General features: G+C 45.3%; 1 protein-coding gene across 1 annotated transcript in view; it reads right to left on the bottom strand.

Moving 5' to 3' along the window:
* LOC143986902 (uncharacterized) overlaps positions 1–14,459 on the bottom strand; it is a 50,725-nt gene that overhangs the window by 7,200 nt on the left and 29,066 nt on the right. Inside the window, exons 12-17 of the mRNA XM_077485309.1 lie at positions 13,679–13,819; positions 3,648–3,726; positions 3,434–3,531; positions 3,156–3,356; positions 2,869–3,075; positions 2,644–2,779 (exon numbers count right to left, since the gene is read on the bottom strand). Coding sequence (XP_077341435.1) covers positions 2,644–2,779; positions 2,869–3,075; positions 3,156–3,356; positions 3,434–3,531; positions 3,648–3,726; positions 13,679–13,819 — 862 coding nt within the window. The remainder of the gene's footprint in view (positions 1–2,643; positions 2,780–2,868; positions 3,076–3,155; positions 3,357–3,433; positions 3,532–3,647; positions 3,727–13,678; positions 13,820–14,459) is intronic.

Here is a 14,459-nt window from a genome sequence, read left to right as displayed (position 1 = left end):
GGACCCGGGATGGTGCTGTGGATCTGGCGCTGTCCCTGTGGTTAACATGCCTGCCTTCCTCTCCTTGGTACAGGTTGGATTTTCCCCTGTGGGTGTACCAAGATGGCCACCCCATGACTTCCGGCGACCGCATCACTTCCTGCCAGTGTATCCTCCCGCGCTGACGAGATGGATTCGGCCACACGAGGATGCCAGCATGGAGACAGGCTTACCTTGCTTCCTGCGCTCCAACATTGGTGGGGAGGAGAAGCAGGCTACCCTCTGCTACAAGAGACCAGCCTGCTGTAGGCATGTTGCCACCAGGGATGGACTCATCTGAGCACACATCCTCCGGCACCAAGAAGTCACCTTACACTGAAGATACAACCGATAGGGAGATGAGAGGGGGTCCCTTCTTACACATCTATGAGTCCCTAACGGAGGGGCCCAGGATGACTCAAGCCAACCAGCTCTTCAGAAGAACTGCTCCTGTTAGAGGGACCTGGCTGCCGGGAGGCCCCTGCTACCTAGAATGTAGGTCAGACAAAATAAAAAACAACTTGCTTGAAGTTCCTGTCTGGTCGGAGGAAACACATAACACTGAGGGGCCATGGCCTATGGGTGGTCTTTTATAATGTGGATCATGTGTGTCCTGTACTAGGTGAGAGGAGCCTCTCTCTCTGTAATCTAGAAGACGACTGGGAAAAAAAATGTCCTTTATAAAAACTGCAGATAATCACTACTATAAGGGATTCATTTATACTGTGAAATAGTGAAAGTAATATATCTTATATCATATATATAATATTAAATATACCCAGAAGTAGGATATATGGGTATTTTACCTGGGAGTCACACATGAAGATATATTGAGGTTAGAGTGGAGGAGGGGGGACTTTTATACTTCAGTACTTTTTAATACTGAAAGCTGAGACTTTTTTCATGGATATAATAATTTTATATATAATGCACAATACTAGTAAACTCTTACTTCATATAATAGTAATGCCTTATATCACCTCCAGTCTATCAGCCTCCACCTTCTCTGGGGTCAGATGCTGATCTTCCCTGCAGAGAGCCCTTGAAGTTATTGTAAATGTTGGATTTCTTTTTTAAACAAACTTGTCAAACTTACCTGCTCTGTGTAATGGTTTTGCACAGAGCAGTCCTAATTCTCCTTTTCTGGATAAAGTTCCCCTATAGTAAGCTGCAAAGTATAGTATAGTATAGTATAGTTCTCCTATAGGAAGCCACAAAGTATAGTATAGAGATCCCATATAGGAAGCCACAAAGTATAGTATAAGGAAGGTAAAGGTCTGCCTTTAGAATCACTTGCTTCCTTCTCTTGCCCAGGACTACATGTCCCATGAGACATTGCTCCTCACACATTCAAGTTCTCAAGCATTTACTGACATGTATGGATGGTGTACTGAGCAGTATTTTCTGATATGTAAAGAAATACATTCTGTATGCAGGCCAATTAATCGACTGACCAACTAATTGATTATGAAAATTGTTGACAACTATTTTCATAATCGATTATAATCAAATTATGACAATTAGTTGTTTCAGCCCTACATCTCTGAATCTCCTAGCAGTTCATTTCTTTATTGATGGACCTTAGTCAGGGAGTGAGGAAACAAGAACTGTCTTTTATAGGAGTGACAGTGATGAGGGGATTATAGGATGAGTGTCCCCACCCCCTCTATCACTCATTGCCATCTTCCCAACACAAGAAGTCCTGCACTTCCTTATTTAGTCCATGATTTAGTCGTGAATAACAGCAGGACTGAGCCCAACCAGAGGTCAGAGAGTGAGGATGAGGGGAGAACAACCAAGATGAAGACTGGACTGATCCTGAAGACCACCATCATTTGGTTATTGACTCCTCCCTCATTATCAATTTCTGTTAAAGTTCCAAAAGTTTGAGGATGTTATCTCATTATTACCAACATGTAAAAGTCTGTGCTCCAATCAGATCATCAGATATAAAATGTCCAGCTGGTAGGAAATAGGTGCAAAACAGATAAGGCCTATGTAATGTACAACTCCTTATGTAGGATACAACAGTTAGGATTTTATAGTATCAGAATGATGCCATGTACAACAGAGTATATAGTGCAGGAGTCAGGAGTATGCAATGTACACCATGGAGTATATAGTGCAGGGTTCGGGATCAGTGGAAGATTAAGTGTTTACTAGAGACAACCCACACACCTGCCTCCCATTTCCTGAGACTGCACTTAGTGACTTGTATCTGAGACTATACAGACATATCCCTCCACCCAGCACAGCCAGCAGACAACAGAGCAAGTAACCCTTGGATAATTGCTCTGTCAGAGATCTTTCCATACCCGGGTATGGGGCAGAAGACCCAAAACACATACCCCAGGTGTCTAGGTCTAGTAACGTCTATGGTGAAAATGAACATTTTGTTGCCAGCTGAACCCCAGAATCTCCACAAATCCAGTCTAGATACATAAATTGTATCTGCAGCACAGAGAAGGAAGATTATCGGAGAGAAATTTAGGCATACAGGATGGGGAACACAGCTCAGGAAAGTGACCAGGGGATTACAGGCTGATATCACCCAGTCCTTGCCCTACTCTGGACCAATCAGTGAGCAGTATGGGTAGAGGAACGTGTTTAGTGTTAATGACCCACCTGTGCTGATCTCCGTAAGAGTGCCGTCCCCTAGAATTAGCCTCATTATTCCATCCTCCTCCATAGACTGCTGATCATCGCTCACATAAGTCTCCTCTTCTTTCACCTCAACTTTAGAATCTCTCAGGTTTTCACTCTGAATATACAATAAAAATGACATCAATGTTAACAATGCAGATAATGTACAGATCCTAATGATACTATCAGTGATTGTTCCTCATCTACCTGATGATGGTGAGGGATGGTGTGGTCTTCCTGTGTGGAATCCCGGGAATACAGAGGACAGGGACATCTCTCTGGTGGATTCCTGGTATTAGGGGGCTCCATCATATCCTTGTGTCCTTCTGAAAACTCCTCCATCACTCCATACTCCTCATCCTCCTCTTTATACTCTTCTTTAACAAAAATATTAAAATTCCCGAGGTTTCCACTCTGAAAGATATAATAAAACATTCATTGTAACAAACATGCTGTGTATAAATCGGAACTACCTATAATTGTCAATCATCTACCTGATGATGGTGAGAGATGGTGTGACCTTCCTGTGTGGAATCCCGGGAATGCAGAGGACATCTCCCTGGTGGGTTCCTGGTATTAGGTGGCTCCATCATATCCTTGTGTCCTTCTAAAAACGCCTCAATCACTCCATACTCCTCATCCTCCTCTTTATATTCTTCTTTAACCTCAATATTATCATCCCTTAGGTTTCCACTCTGAATATATAGTAAAACATTCATTGTAACAAACATAATTATTTAAAAATAATCACAAGTTATTGTTCCTCATCTACCTGATGATGGTGAGGGATGGTGTGATCTTCCTGTGTGGAATCCCGGGAATACAGAGGATGGGGACTTCTCTCTGGTGGGTTCCCATTACTGGATCCATCTGTAGGAAACACACACACTGACTAAATACCTTGTTTCTATGTGTTTATCAGATGATGGGGGATCTAGGTGGACCCTCCATACTGCTCTCTCTTTTACAATAAAGTCTCCTCTTACCCGATGATGTGAGGGGCGGCTGATTGTCCATCATGACGTCCTTGTAGAGATCCTTGTGTCCTTCTAAATACTCCCACTCCTCTATGGAGAAATAGACAGTGACATCCTGACACACACAATGATACAATCACCATCCAGACACATCCTTGTCTGTTACTAGATAAAGTCCCAGAATTCCCAGCACCGCTCACTTCTCCATGATCTCTCTGGTGACTTCTAGAATCTTCTTTTTATTTCTTTATTCTATCAGGGAGGGAGCTGGAGGCAATGTGATGGTCATATGATCTCCAGACTTCACAGGAGGAAAATTCTAGTTCTAAAAACAAAAAGTAAAATCAATTGATAGTCCGAGAATCCTCCTCACCATTCAGGTCTCCAATTTATTAAAGCCCCACCTAAGGCTGATGTATAATTTACCCACAAAGGACCCCCACACTCCGTAGGTTAAAAGCTTGTTGCAGGTATTTTGACATCAATACATACAATGCAAGACCAATAGTCCCACTTTGCTAGTGAGGATGCCAAGGGTCCACCCACCTCCTAAGAGCATCAGAAGAAAAAGTCAGATGGAGGGACATTGGGGGAGGAGCTGTGAGGTCAGTGTGATGTCATAGGATATATAGACTCTGGATGGAGGGACATTGGGAGGAGGAGCTGTGAGGTCAGTGTGATGTCATAGGACATATAGACTCTAGATGGAGGGACATTGGGAGGAGGAGCTGTGAGGTCAGTGTGATGTCATAGGACATATAGACTCTGGATGGAGGGACATTAGGAGGAGGAGCTGTGAGGTCAGTGTGATGTCATAGGACATATAGACTCTGGATGGAAGGACATTAGGAGGAGCTGTGAGGTCACTGTGATGTCATAGGACATATAGACTCTGGATGGAGGGGCATTGAGAGGAGGAGCTGTGAGGTCAGTGTGATGTCATAAGACATATAGACTCTGGATGGAGGGACATTGGGAGAAGCTGTGAAGTCAGTGTGATGTCATAGGACATATAGACTCTGGATGGAGGGACATTTGGATGGGGAGATTTGTGGGGTTCCTATATGAGGCTCCCGTACAAACCAAATCATTGTTCCTGGGTGTGTCTTTCTCTCCTAAACTGAAGAGTGAACTTTGACCTTTACTATACAAAAATCTGTCAGGAATCTGTGAAAGTAAGCTCTCATGTGATCAGGTGACGTGTGGAGGAATGGAGTGTAAGTAGCACACAATTTTCTCCAGAGCTCCTAATGGTGGGGATGGATTTTTCTGAGTGCTGGTGCCAAGTTTCCATCCCCCAGGATCACTGCAGATGTGGAGAAAAGCTGTGTAAGAGGATATGGAGGAGAGATGAGGAGGATATCCAGGAATCAGGATAAAGGTCAGGACAAGCAACAGACGAGCGCATCCAAGAGATGAAGCCGGGGTCACTACACAGAAAATCAATTCAAGGAAACAACAGGCAGGACAAGGAATAGCAAGAAGGAGCTCAGAGACAAATGAGAATATTGCTCAGCCAATGGGAGATGATCTCAGCATGACTTACATCATGAAGGAGATGAGGGGGAGGGGAGGAAGTCACTTAAGGTAGGGCTTGATAAATCTGCTTTGAATCTTGGAGCCAGCTAAAAAAGTTAGGAGACAGTTTTTTTAGGGCAGTGTGGGTTGTGTGTGCCAGGGCCGGGTAAGTAATTTGTGAGGAATCTGTTAGTTGCAGAACATAGGACAAGGGGTGCAGGAGATTGATGGATGTAATAGGGTGCAGAAGACAGGACATGCAGTGCAGGGTACTGGAGAAGGGCGTGGGTCACTGCAGGGGCGCAGTGTACAGAATGCAGGACATAGGGTGTAGAACATAGGACATGGGGTACAGGATACTGGAGAATGGAGCGCAGGATACCGCAGAACATGGGATGTAAGAGAAGGGTACAGAATACAGGACATGGGATACAGGGTATAGGAGAAGGGTGCTGGACATGGGGTGCAGGATATGGGGTTTGGGGTGCAAAACATGGAGTACAGAAAGCAGGACATGTGTTGCAGAGTGCAGAACACAGGACATGGGGTGCAGGGTGGAGGTCACTGCAGGACATGGGGTGCAGAATGCAGGACATGGGGCACAGAATGCAGGACATGTGGTGCAGGTCACTGCAGGACATGGGGTGCAGAACATGGGGTTCAGGGCACAAAATGCAGGACATGGGGTACAGGGTGCAGAACACAGGACATGGGGTGTAGGACATGGTGCAGGACAGTAATCCAATCCCAGCTCTCCTGTGTCCTCCTGTATGTCCTGTACATCTCCCCCAGCAGTGTGTGAGAGCAGAGTGGATCTTGTGTACATAAAGCAGCATGTCCCTCCCTGGCTGGTCTCTTAGCTGGCTGCTTTGCAGGCTTGTCCTGGTTACTCCTGTAAGGACCTTGTAGGGATCTTTGTGGCAGTGCCGAGGTGGCGCCATGTTGGAGATTCGGTCCCGCTACTTCCTCTCTGTTCTGCCGGAGGGCTCTGCAGGGACACAGACAGCTGTGGGTGGAAGCAGGAGCCGATGGTGACAGTAATGCAGCCGCGGAAAGGAGAGAGATCGGCAGCGGGAGCTCAGTGAGATGAGTCCTCTCATGCCGCTGTCCTGTCCAGTCCACCCTTGACTTCACAGATCGGGTGCCATCATCTCCTCATCCTCCCCTCCCCCTCCCGCCTGGCCTGGCTCCGAGCCACATTCCTGTCTGAATAATGTGTCCGGGTTTCAGGCAGAAACATTATTCAGGCCAACAGTGAGAATGGGCTGACAAGAGCCCAGGGGCCAGGACGCCATTTCCAGTCATCATGGTGACCTGGGATTTGTTGAGCCCTGACTTATGGTGACCATAGAGACATGGAAATTCAGCTGGTTCAGCAGGGATCGGTCACATTTCCATCCATGTGTGGTCACTGCCGGATAAAAGTCACTCCATCAGCAGCTGCAGCCAATAGCTTCATCACTGATCTGTACGGCTGAGGACCAGGAAATGTCTCACTGTCTGTGATTAGCGCTGTGCAATGTTGGCTTCCTGGCGGGATTGGGAATGTGGGGTTTCCAACACACCCGAGCCCATCACTATTCATCATTAACTGACCCCCCTGAAGGGGTTAATCTACATCCCCCCACTATATATGTGTGTATCATCATCTGCTGGAGATAAAAGACATCGCAGTGACTATGGAGGAAGAGGACGGACATGACGGGGGGGTTACTGGGTGTAAATAGAAAATAAGATCTTATTACCTCCTCTGCTACGTCTTCCAGTAATATGCTCTCTCTACTTCCTCCCAACTCCCCTCTCACCCGGAACTTCCTGTCTGTACATGACATCACTTCCTGTCTTCAATAAAGACTTCTTGTCTTCTGAGAGTGGAGCTCCACATTTGACAGGAAACTTGCTTTTTTATTGTTTGTTTAATGAACTTTAATGTAACAAACATTCAATAGAAATTAGAAACAATGTTTCCAGTTACATCTGCATTTCCAGATGGTATCTGGCTTCAGATTGGAGCTCCGCCCTCCACAGGAGTCATGTGACCTCCACAGATTTTTTTTCTATCTATTTTAACCCTTTCGCTGCCAGAGTTTTTATTTTTATTTTCTGCACACGTTTAAAAAAAATCATTGTAGGCCTGAAGATTACATAAAAACCCCAAAACATGATATATTTTCGGAAAGCAGACACCCTAGAGAATAAAATAGCGGTAAGTTCCAATTTTTTATGTCACACGATATTACCGCAAATACACTAAAGCTAATTCTAGGGCAAAGGAATGCAAGGAATTACCCAATTTTGGTAAAATATAAAAGATGAGGTTGCACCAAGTAAATAGATACTCAACATGTCACACCTTAAATTTGTGTGCGCCCCTGAATAGCGACAAATTTCTGTACCTTATATTTTCTATAGGGGATGGTTAAAAAGCCTCCTTTAGGTCATCAGTTTAGTGTTATGCAGGAGGTCTGGTGATAGAATTATCACTCTCATTCCGGCGTGTGCGGCGATATGTAACATATGTATCACAATAAATGTTTTCACGTGTAGGCACCCTGACACTTGTGTTTACATTCATACGTGTGTATATGTGGAGGTGGGGGGCCTCAACATTTTTTTGGGGGGAGGGATTTTATGTGCTTTGGTGTAACTTACATTTTTGGTTAAACCACTTCACCTCGGGAAGATTTACCCTCTTCATGACCAGGCCATTTTTTTGCGATGCAGGTTAAATAATATAATATAATGAATAATAATGCTGAAGATTTTGGAGGAATTATATACAGAAGGAGGCCAAGAGTTTATTGACAACACCCCCCCCCCCCCCCCACCTTGGCATTGGTGAGAGAGACTACCAATACGAATTTTAGACCATAATGAATGCGGCTGCCAGACTCATCCACCTTACCAGCCATTCAGTGTCCTCCACCACTCCCTGCCAATCCCTGCACTGGCTTCCACTCACCCAACGAATAAAATTCAAAGTACTAACAATAATTTACAAAGCCATCCATAACTCTGCCCCTAGTTACATCACTAACCTAGTCCCAAAATAACAACCAAGCCACTCTCTTCGGTCATCCCAAGACCTCCTGCTCTCTAGCTCCCTTGTCAGTTCCTCCCATGCTCGCCTCCAGGATTTCTCCAGAGCTTCTCCCATCTTTGGAACTCCCTACCCCAATCTGTCCGACTGTCCCCTAATCTATCCATCTTTAGAGGATCCCTGAAAACCCTTCTCTTCAAAGAAGCCTATCCTGCTTCTAACTAACACTATTTTACTTCCTCCATCAGCTCCTCCCCCCACTGCTATTACCTTTTGTATCAATTGCCCCTTCCTTTTTAGATTGTAAGCTCTGACGAGCAGGGCCCTCTGATTCCTCTTGTACCAAATTGTAATGAAACTGTAATGTCTGCCCTGAAGTACATGAAGTAGGTATAGAGGGCCCTCTGAGCAGCCTGAGAAAGAATTCAGAAATTGCAAATAGAAAAGCGGATAAAGGTGGAGTCTTTGTCATACAAGATAAGGATCAATATCTGGAGGAAGCCTTTAGGCTGATTGGTGATACCAACACATATGAAAAACTCCTATGGGACCCTACTGGTAGCTATAAAAATGATTTGGCGGAAGCACATTTGTTCAACCCTGTACAAGCCCAATTCATATACGAGTGTATCCTTTACCTTGACCCACAATTACTTTTCATTTAAGGATAGTTTCTATGGGCAGGTGAAGGGCACAGCCATGGTGGCTAGGTTTGCTCCCAGCTATGCAAATTTATTCATAGGGTATTGGGAGCTCAAATATATTTGGGCTAACAACCCATTTGGGAGGAACCTAGTCATGCACGGTACATCGATTATGCCATTATTATTTGGAACGGTACCGACAATGAACTGGAAGGAATCTCATTCACACATGTGGTAGATGAAAAGTCCTTGGTCTTTCTAGACCTAGAGCTACGGGCCGATGATAATGGAGTAATCCATTCAAGAACTCATTCCAAGCCGAGTGCTGGCAATTCTTACCTTCATGCCCGCAGCCATCATCATCCTAGGTGGATTATGAATGTCCCCTTTGGTCAGTTTTGTAGACTTAGGCGGACTTGTACGCTAAAAAATGATTATGAAGAACAAAGCCCGATTCTAAAAAGCAAATTTAAAGAGAAGGGGTACGAAGATGAGCACATAGAAGAAGCCTTTCAAAAATATCTACAGCTGTATGACAATGTCTGTGCAGGGGGTGAGAAAATTACAAAATATGATAGAGACCAACAACCACAAGTAAGGTTTTGTACTAGATTTAACAACAAAGTCACCATTATACAAAAAATCTTCAGAAGAAAACTGGAAGATTCTTGAATCAGACCCGATCCTGAAGACCAGTCTATCGTGACACCCACATCTAGTCTTTAGTAGACCCAAGAATCTAAGGAGTGTCATTGCTCCGAGTAGAGTGAAGAAGATAAGGACCATAGGGCTCAACAATCCTTGGACCACCATCTTTGACCAAAAAGACAGTTATATGTGTGGGAGTAGTAATTGTGGCAATTGTGCACATATGTGCCACAGGAAAAAGGAATGTAGTCAGAGTTGATGGCAAGGGCTATAAGATCAAGCAGTTCCTCTGTGGCACCCCATATGTCATATATGGCCTCCTGTGCCCCTGTAACCTCACATATGTTGGTCGGACTTCAAGGCCAATGAGGACAAGGATGAATGAGCATAGAAGTAATATTTCAACAGAAAAAGAAAAATATTTGGTAACAGGACATTTCAAGGCGGTCCATAATAGTAATACAGACAGCTTGGAATTGAGGCCATATCAAATGACTTAGATAGTGGTAAAAAGTATCAGATATTATGCACAAGAAAGATGTTTTGAATTTTTACTTTGGGGACTTTAGCCCCGCATGGCCTGAATGAGGAAATTGAACTGCATAATGTAGTATGACTCTTGTAGTACCCACAGAGGCCCCTAGTACATGTGTTTTTTTTTTTAACAATAGAATTTTATTAGGCAAATGTACATACATATAAACAATATGCATACATGTGGTACATAAATGTAATATCGCCAAAATCAGGCGTAAAATAGTCAAAATGCTTAGACACATGAGCTCACATCAATCTGCTAAGAGTAGCCCTCTCGTGCTATGTGTGCAGAGCCTCCTTCTATACAAAACTAAATAGAGCCATGGCTACTATATCTCATTATTACCTTTACTTAGAAAATTGGCATAAATGCAATAATGGGGGAAGTGAGGGGGGGAAGGGTAAAGGGAAAGAGATAATGAAGATGTGGGAGAGGAAATGTAGAGAGAAAGAGAACGAAATAGGAAGAAGAAGAAGAAGAAGATAAAAAGCAGAACTTGTCGCCCCAAGGAGGACCAAAAGGACGTTGGGCAATCTTCATCTGGACATGGTTCTAGTTCTTAAGCCCGTTATTGTGCACCAAGCTTGATGCCTCATCCAGTAAGCAGGTCGCGGAAAGCCTCTGAGTATTTAAACTGAACCCAAGGAGACCAGGTTTTGTGAAATTTCTCAGCTGTATCTTTCGCAGTGGCAAGCAGTTCTTCCAATGCAAAAATGTGATTAACTGTGTGTACCCATTCTGCTATTGAGGGTACCATAGGGAGTTTCCAGTACCTAGGAATTAGGGATTTGGCCGCTATCAGCAAGTATTTAGTCAAGGATCGATTGTACTTGCTCAGCGGTAAATTCGATATGTGCAGGAGACAGCAAGCCGGAGTAAGCTTTATTGTGGTGCTTGTAATCCGCAATATTAGTGTACAAATTTTTCCCCAAAAACTACTCAACCTTGAGCAGCTCCACCAGATATGCAGCATATCACCCGCTGATTCCCCACATCTCCAACAAAGATCTGAGGACGTCGGGTACCAACGTCTCACCCTGGTCGGGGTGGCGTACCACTGCAATAGCAGTTTGTAGGAATTTTCCTGCAATCTGGTGCTAATAGTGCCTTTGTGAGCTAGGATGCAGGCATCTCGCCATTGTATGTCCGTAAAGTGGGTATGTAGCGCAGACTCCCAGCGTTCCCTAAATTTATCCGGTCCTGCACGATCTAGCTGTTGGAGAGATGCATACATGAATGAGGTGGTTTTCTCCACCGGTGCCCCACGCAGACACGTCGACTCAAAGGGTGTAAGGTCCCTGAGAACAGCTTCCCTCCTCCCAGGTGTTAAGAGGTAATGGCATGCCTGCCTGTAATTCCAAAATGAAAATGTGTCTGGGGGAAGGGTATCCCGCAAGTTATCAAATGAGAGGATCGTTTTATTATGTACCAAATGTGTGGCCAGAAGGGGGACATTGGTCGATCCTGTAAAGGTCTTACCCGACAACCCCGGTGGGAAATCAGGATTACCCAGAAGGGGAGTGAGTGGACCGAGGGACGACGTGAAGGGGTGGCGCGAAGCCAGGGTGTGGAACACCTTCAGCGAGGCCCCAATAAGGGGGTGTTGCGAGAGTTCCTTAGGACACTTGGTCCACGGGATCCAAGGGGAAAATCTCAATGGGGTCTTTGACACACTACTTTCTACCAAGGTCCAGTCTTTGCTTCCTGTATGGCAATGCCAGTCAATGATTCTGGCTAAATGGGTGGCATAATAGTATAGTTTAAAATTTGGGAAACCCATCCCTCCTGCCTCCTTCGATTTCATCAACAGGTGTAGCCCAATTCGTGGACGTTTTTGTGCCCATAGAAATTTCCACAATAAAGATTGTAGGTGTTTAAAAACAGGAAGTTCCAGCTGACTCTGTCGAAGGCCTTCTCCGCGTCCGTGGATAGGAGAAGGCCCCCGATCCCAGCGCCCTGGCAGTGGTGAATCAAGTTCAACGCCTTCGTCACATTGTCCCTGGATTCCCTCCCCGGCATGAACCCGCCTGGTCAGGGCCTATCAGTTGGGGTAAAAAATTTCGTAAGCGGTTTGCAATGATCTTGGACATAATTTTCAAGTCTAAGTTGAGTAATGAAATGGGGCGGTAATTAGCACATACTGTGGGGTCCTTCCCGGGCTTGGGGGATCACCGTTATGTAGGCCCCCAGGAAAGAGGTCGGGGTTCTGGTGGGATCCGTAAGAGAGTTGAGAGCTCTCAAGAGTGGTTTTTTCAACAAGCCCAAGAAGACCTTGTAGTAATGCGCCGTCAGTCCATCAGGACCGGGCTCTTGCCCGGTTTGAGGCTCCTAATCGTCTTCAGTAACTCCTCCGAGGAGAACGGACTCTCTAGAGACTCCGCATCTTCAGGGGATAGAGTGGGCATGCCACTCTGGGATAAATAATCCTGTATGATTTGTTTTCTCTCCCCTTGTAAACCGCCCGGCTTATGTTGGGGAGGAATGTTATAGAGATTGGAATAGAACTGGTGGAAGTTATCTGCAATTCTGTCTACCCGGTTCGTCAGGTGGCCATCTTTTGATTTAATCGCTAGAATGTTAGTAGATAGGGTGGCTTCTTTGACCGCTCTAGCTAAAAGTTTACCTCCCTTGTCTCCGTGTTCGTAGTAAATCTTTTGTTTTAGAAAAAGTGCCCGTTTACTTCTAGTCTCCATAATGTTTTTCAACTCTGTTCTCGCCCGAAGCAGGTCCTGGGCCGCCGAAACAGCCAAGGAGTGCTTGTGTAGGGACTCAAGCTGCGCTATTTTCGAGGCCAGAGTAGTTACTTGAAATTCCGCCTTCCTCTTACGTGTCGCTCCTGCTCTGATGAACTCCCCTCTCATCACGCATTTGTGAGCTTCCCAAATAGATAAAGGGGGAAGTTCATCTGTGACATTTTCTTTGAAGTAGTTGCTAAGGGCTTCCGTCAGCGACGGGAGAAGTTCTACGTCCGTTAATAGGGATGGGTTCAGTCTCCACATACAAGTTTTCGGTCTCATGTCGGGGTGCGTCATTGATAGCGAGATCGGAGCATGGTCCGAAAGGGTCTGGAGCCCGATGTGGGAGCTACTAACTTCTAACAGGTCTCGTTGGGAGATGAATGCGTAATCTACGCGTGTGTACTTGTTATGTGGTGCTGAATAACAAGTGAAGTCCCTACCGTCCGGGTTTAAAGAGCGCCAAGTATCTATTAGAGTCAATGAATGCAACAATTGTTTAATCTGCTTCAGTGTACGGAAGGGCAGGCTCGATTTGCCCGTGGAGGTATCTTGGATTGGGTTGAGCGGTACGTTGAAATCCCCCCCCATTTAGATACACCCTGTGCAAAGCTTTTCGGCTCCGCCACCACTCGCTTGCAAAAGGATACGTGGGAACTGTTAGGGAAGTAAACATTGGCCAGGGTTAGCGGCGTGTTGCCCCAATTCCCTTTCAAGAACAGGTACCTGCCCTCGGGGTCCGCCAAATGTTGGGTCACCTCAAACCTTGTCGACCTGTGAATGAGAATCGAAACCCCTTTCGTCTTGGCAAGAGGGTTTGCTGCGTGGAACACCCGTGGAAAATGCTTGCTAAACAATCTGGGGATTTGATTTGCCCGGAAGTGCGTCTCCTGCAGATATACAAATGAAGGTTTTACCTTATTTAGCTCTCTGAGAATAGAGGTGCGCTTTTCCGGTACGTTCAGTCCCCTCACATTATGCGATATCAGAGTCGGACAACGACCCAACGAAGAGTACACCATGTCTAGGATATCAGTTCCCTCCTCGGGGGACTTGACCTGTAGAAAAAAGAGTAGTGAAGAGAAAATAAAAGATGAAAAAAGAAGGTACCTGGAGAGGACAAGAGAATAGAAAAAGCGGGGAAGGATAGAGGTAGTGGTAAGGTGGGGTAGGGAGAACACCCTGTTCTCAAGGTGTATCTAAAAGTAGCGGTTTCTGCCTGCAGGACACTGTACTGCAAGCTAATAGGAGGGTAGGGAAGCGTCCCCAGGAATAACCCGGCAACACCTCCCCACCCCGTTTGAGGGAACGTGGGAGGAACACTCCCGAGGGGATGGATGCACAGATTATAACCGAAATGAGAAATAAAATTGTAACAACAATGTTAAACTAGTTAAATCACAAAAGAGAGCAAAAGCTAGGATGAACAACTATGAAAAGTAAAAAAAAAAAGAAAACAAGAAACCCAGAGTCACCAAAAGGGAGACCCACAGGCCCAAATATGGCGTAGGACAGTGCTAATACTCTCTCTCTGGCCAGAAAAAGACCACTAGGCAGTAACTAAACATATTTAGAGTCAACTTATGACCTCCGACGCGGTTCAATCATCCTCAGCTTCGGACATACAGCTTGCTGAAAAAATCAAAAACTCAGCTACTGAGAAGCAGGTAATGAGGTGAGCTTGGAAAAAAAGAAAAA

Source organism: Lithobates pipiens, unplaced genomic scaffold (assembly GCF_037356315.1).
Source record: "Lithobates pipiens isolate NorthernLeopardFrog02 unplaced genomic scaffold, aLitPip1_a1.2 Scaffold_18, whole genome shotgun sequence".
In the NCBI taxonomy this organism is placed as follows: domain Eukaryota; kingdom Metazoa; phylum Chordata; class Amphibia; order Anura; family Ranidae; genus Lithobates; species Lithobates pipiens.
The sequence above is the reverse complement of the archived record's forward strand: the minus strand, read 5'-3'. Positions and strand labels throughout refer to the sequence as shown.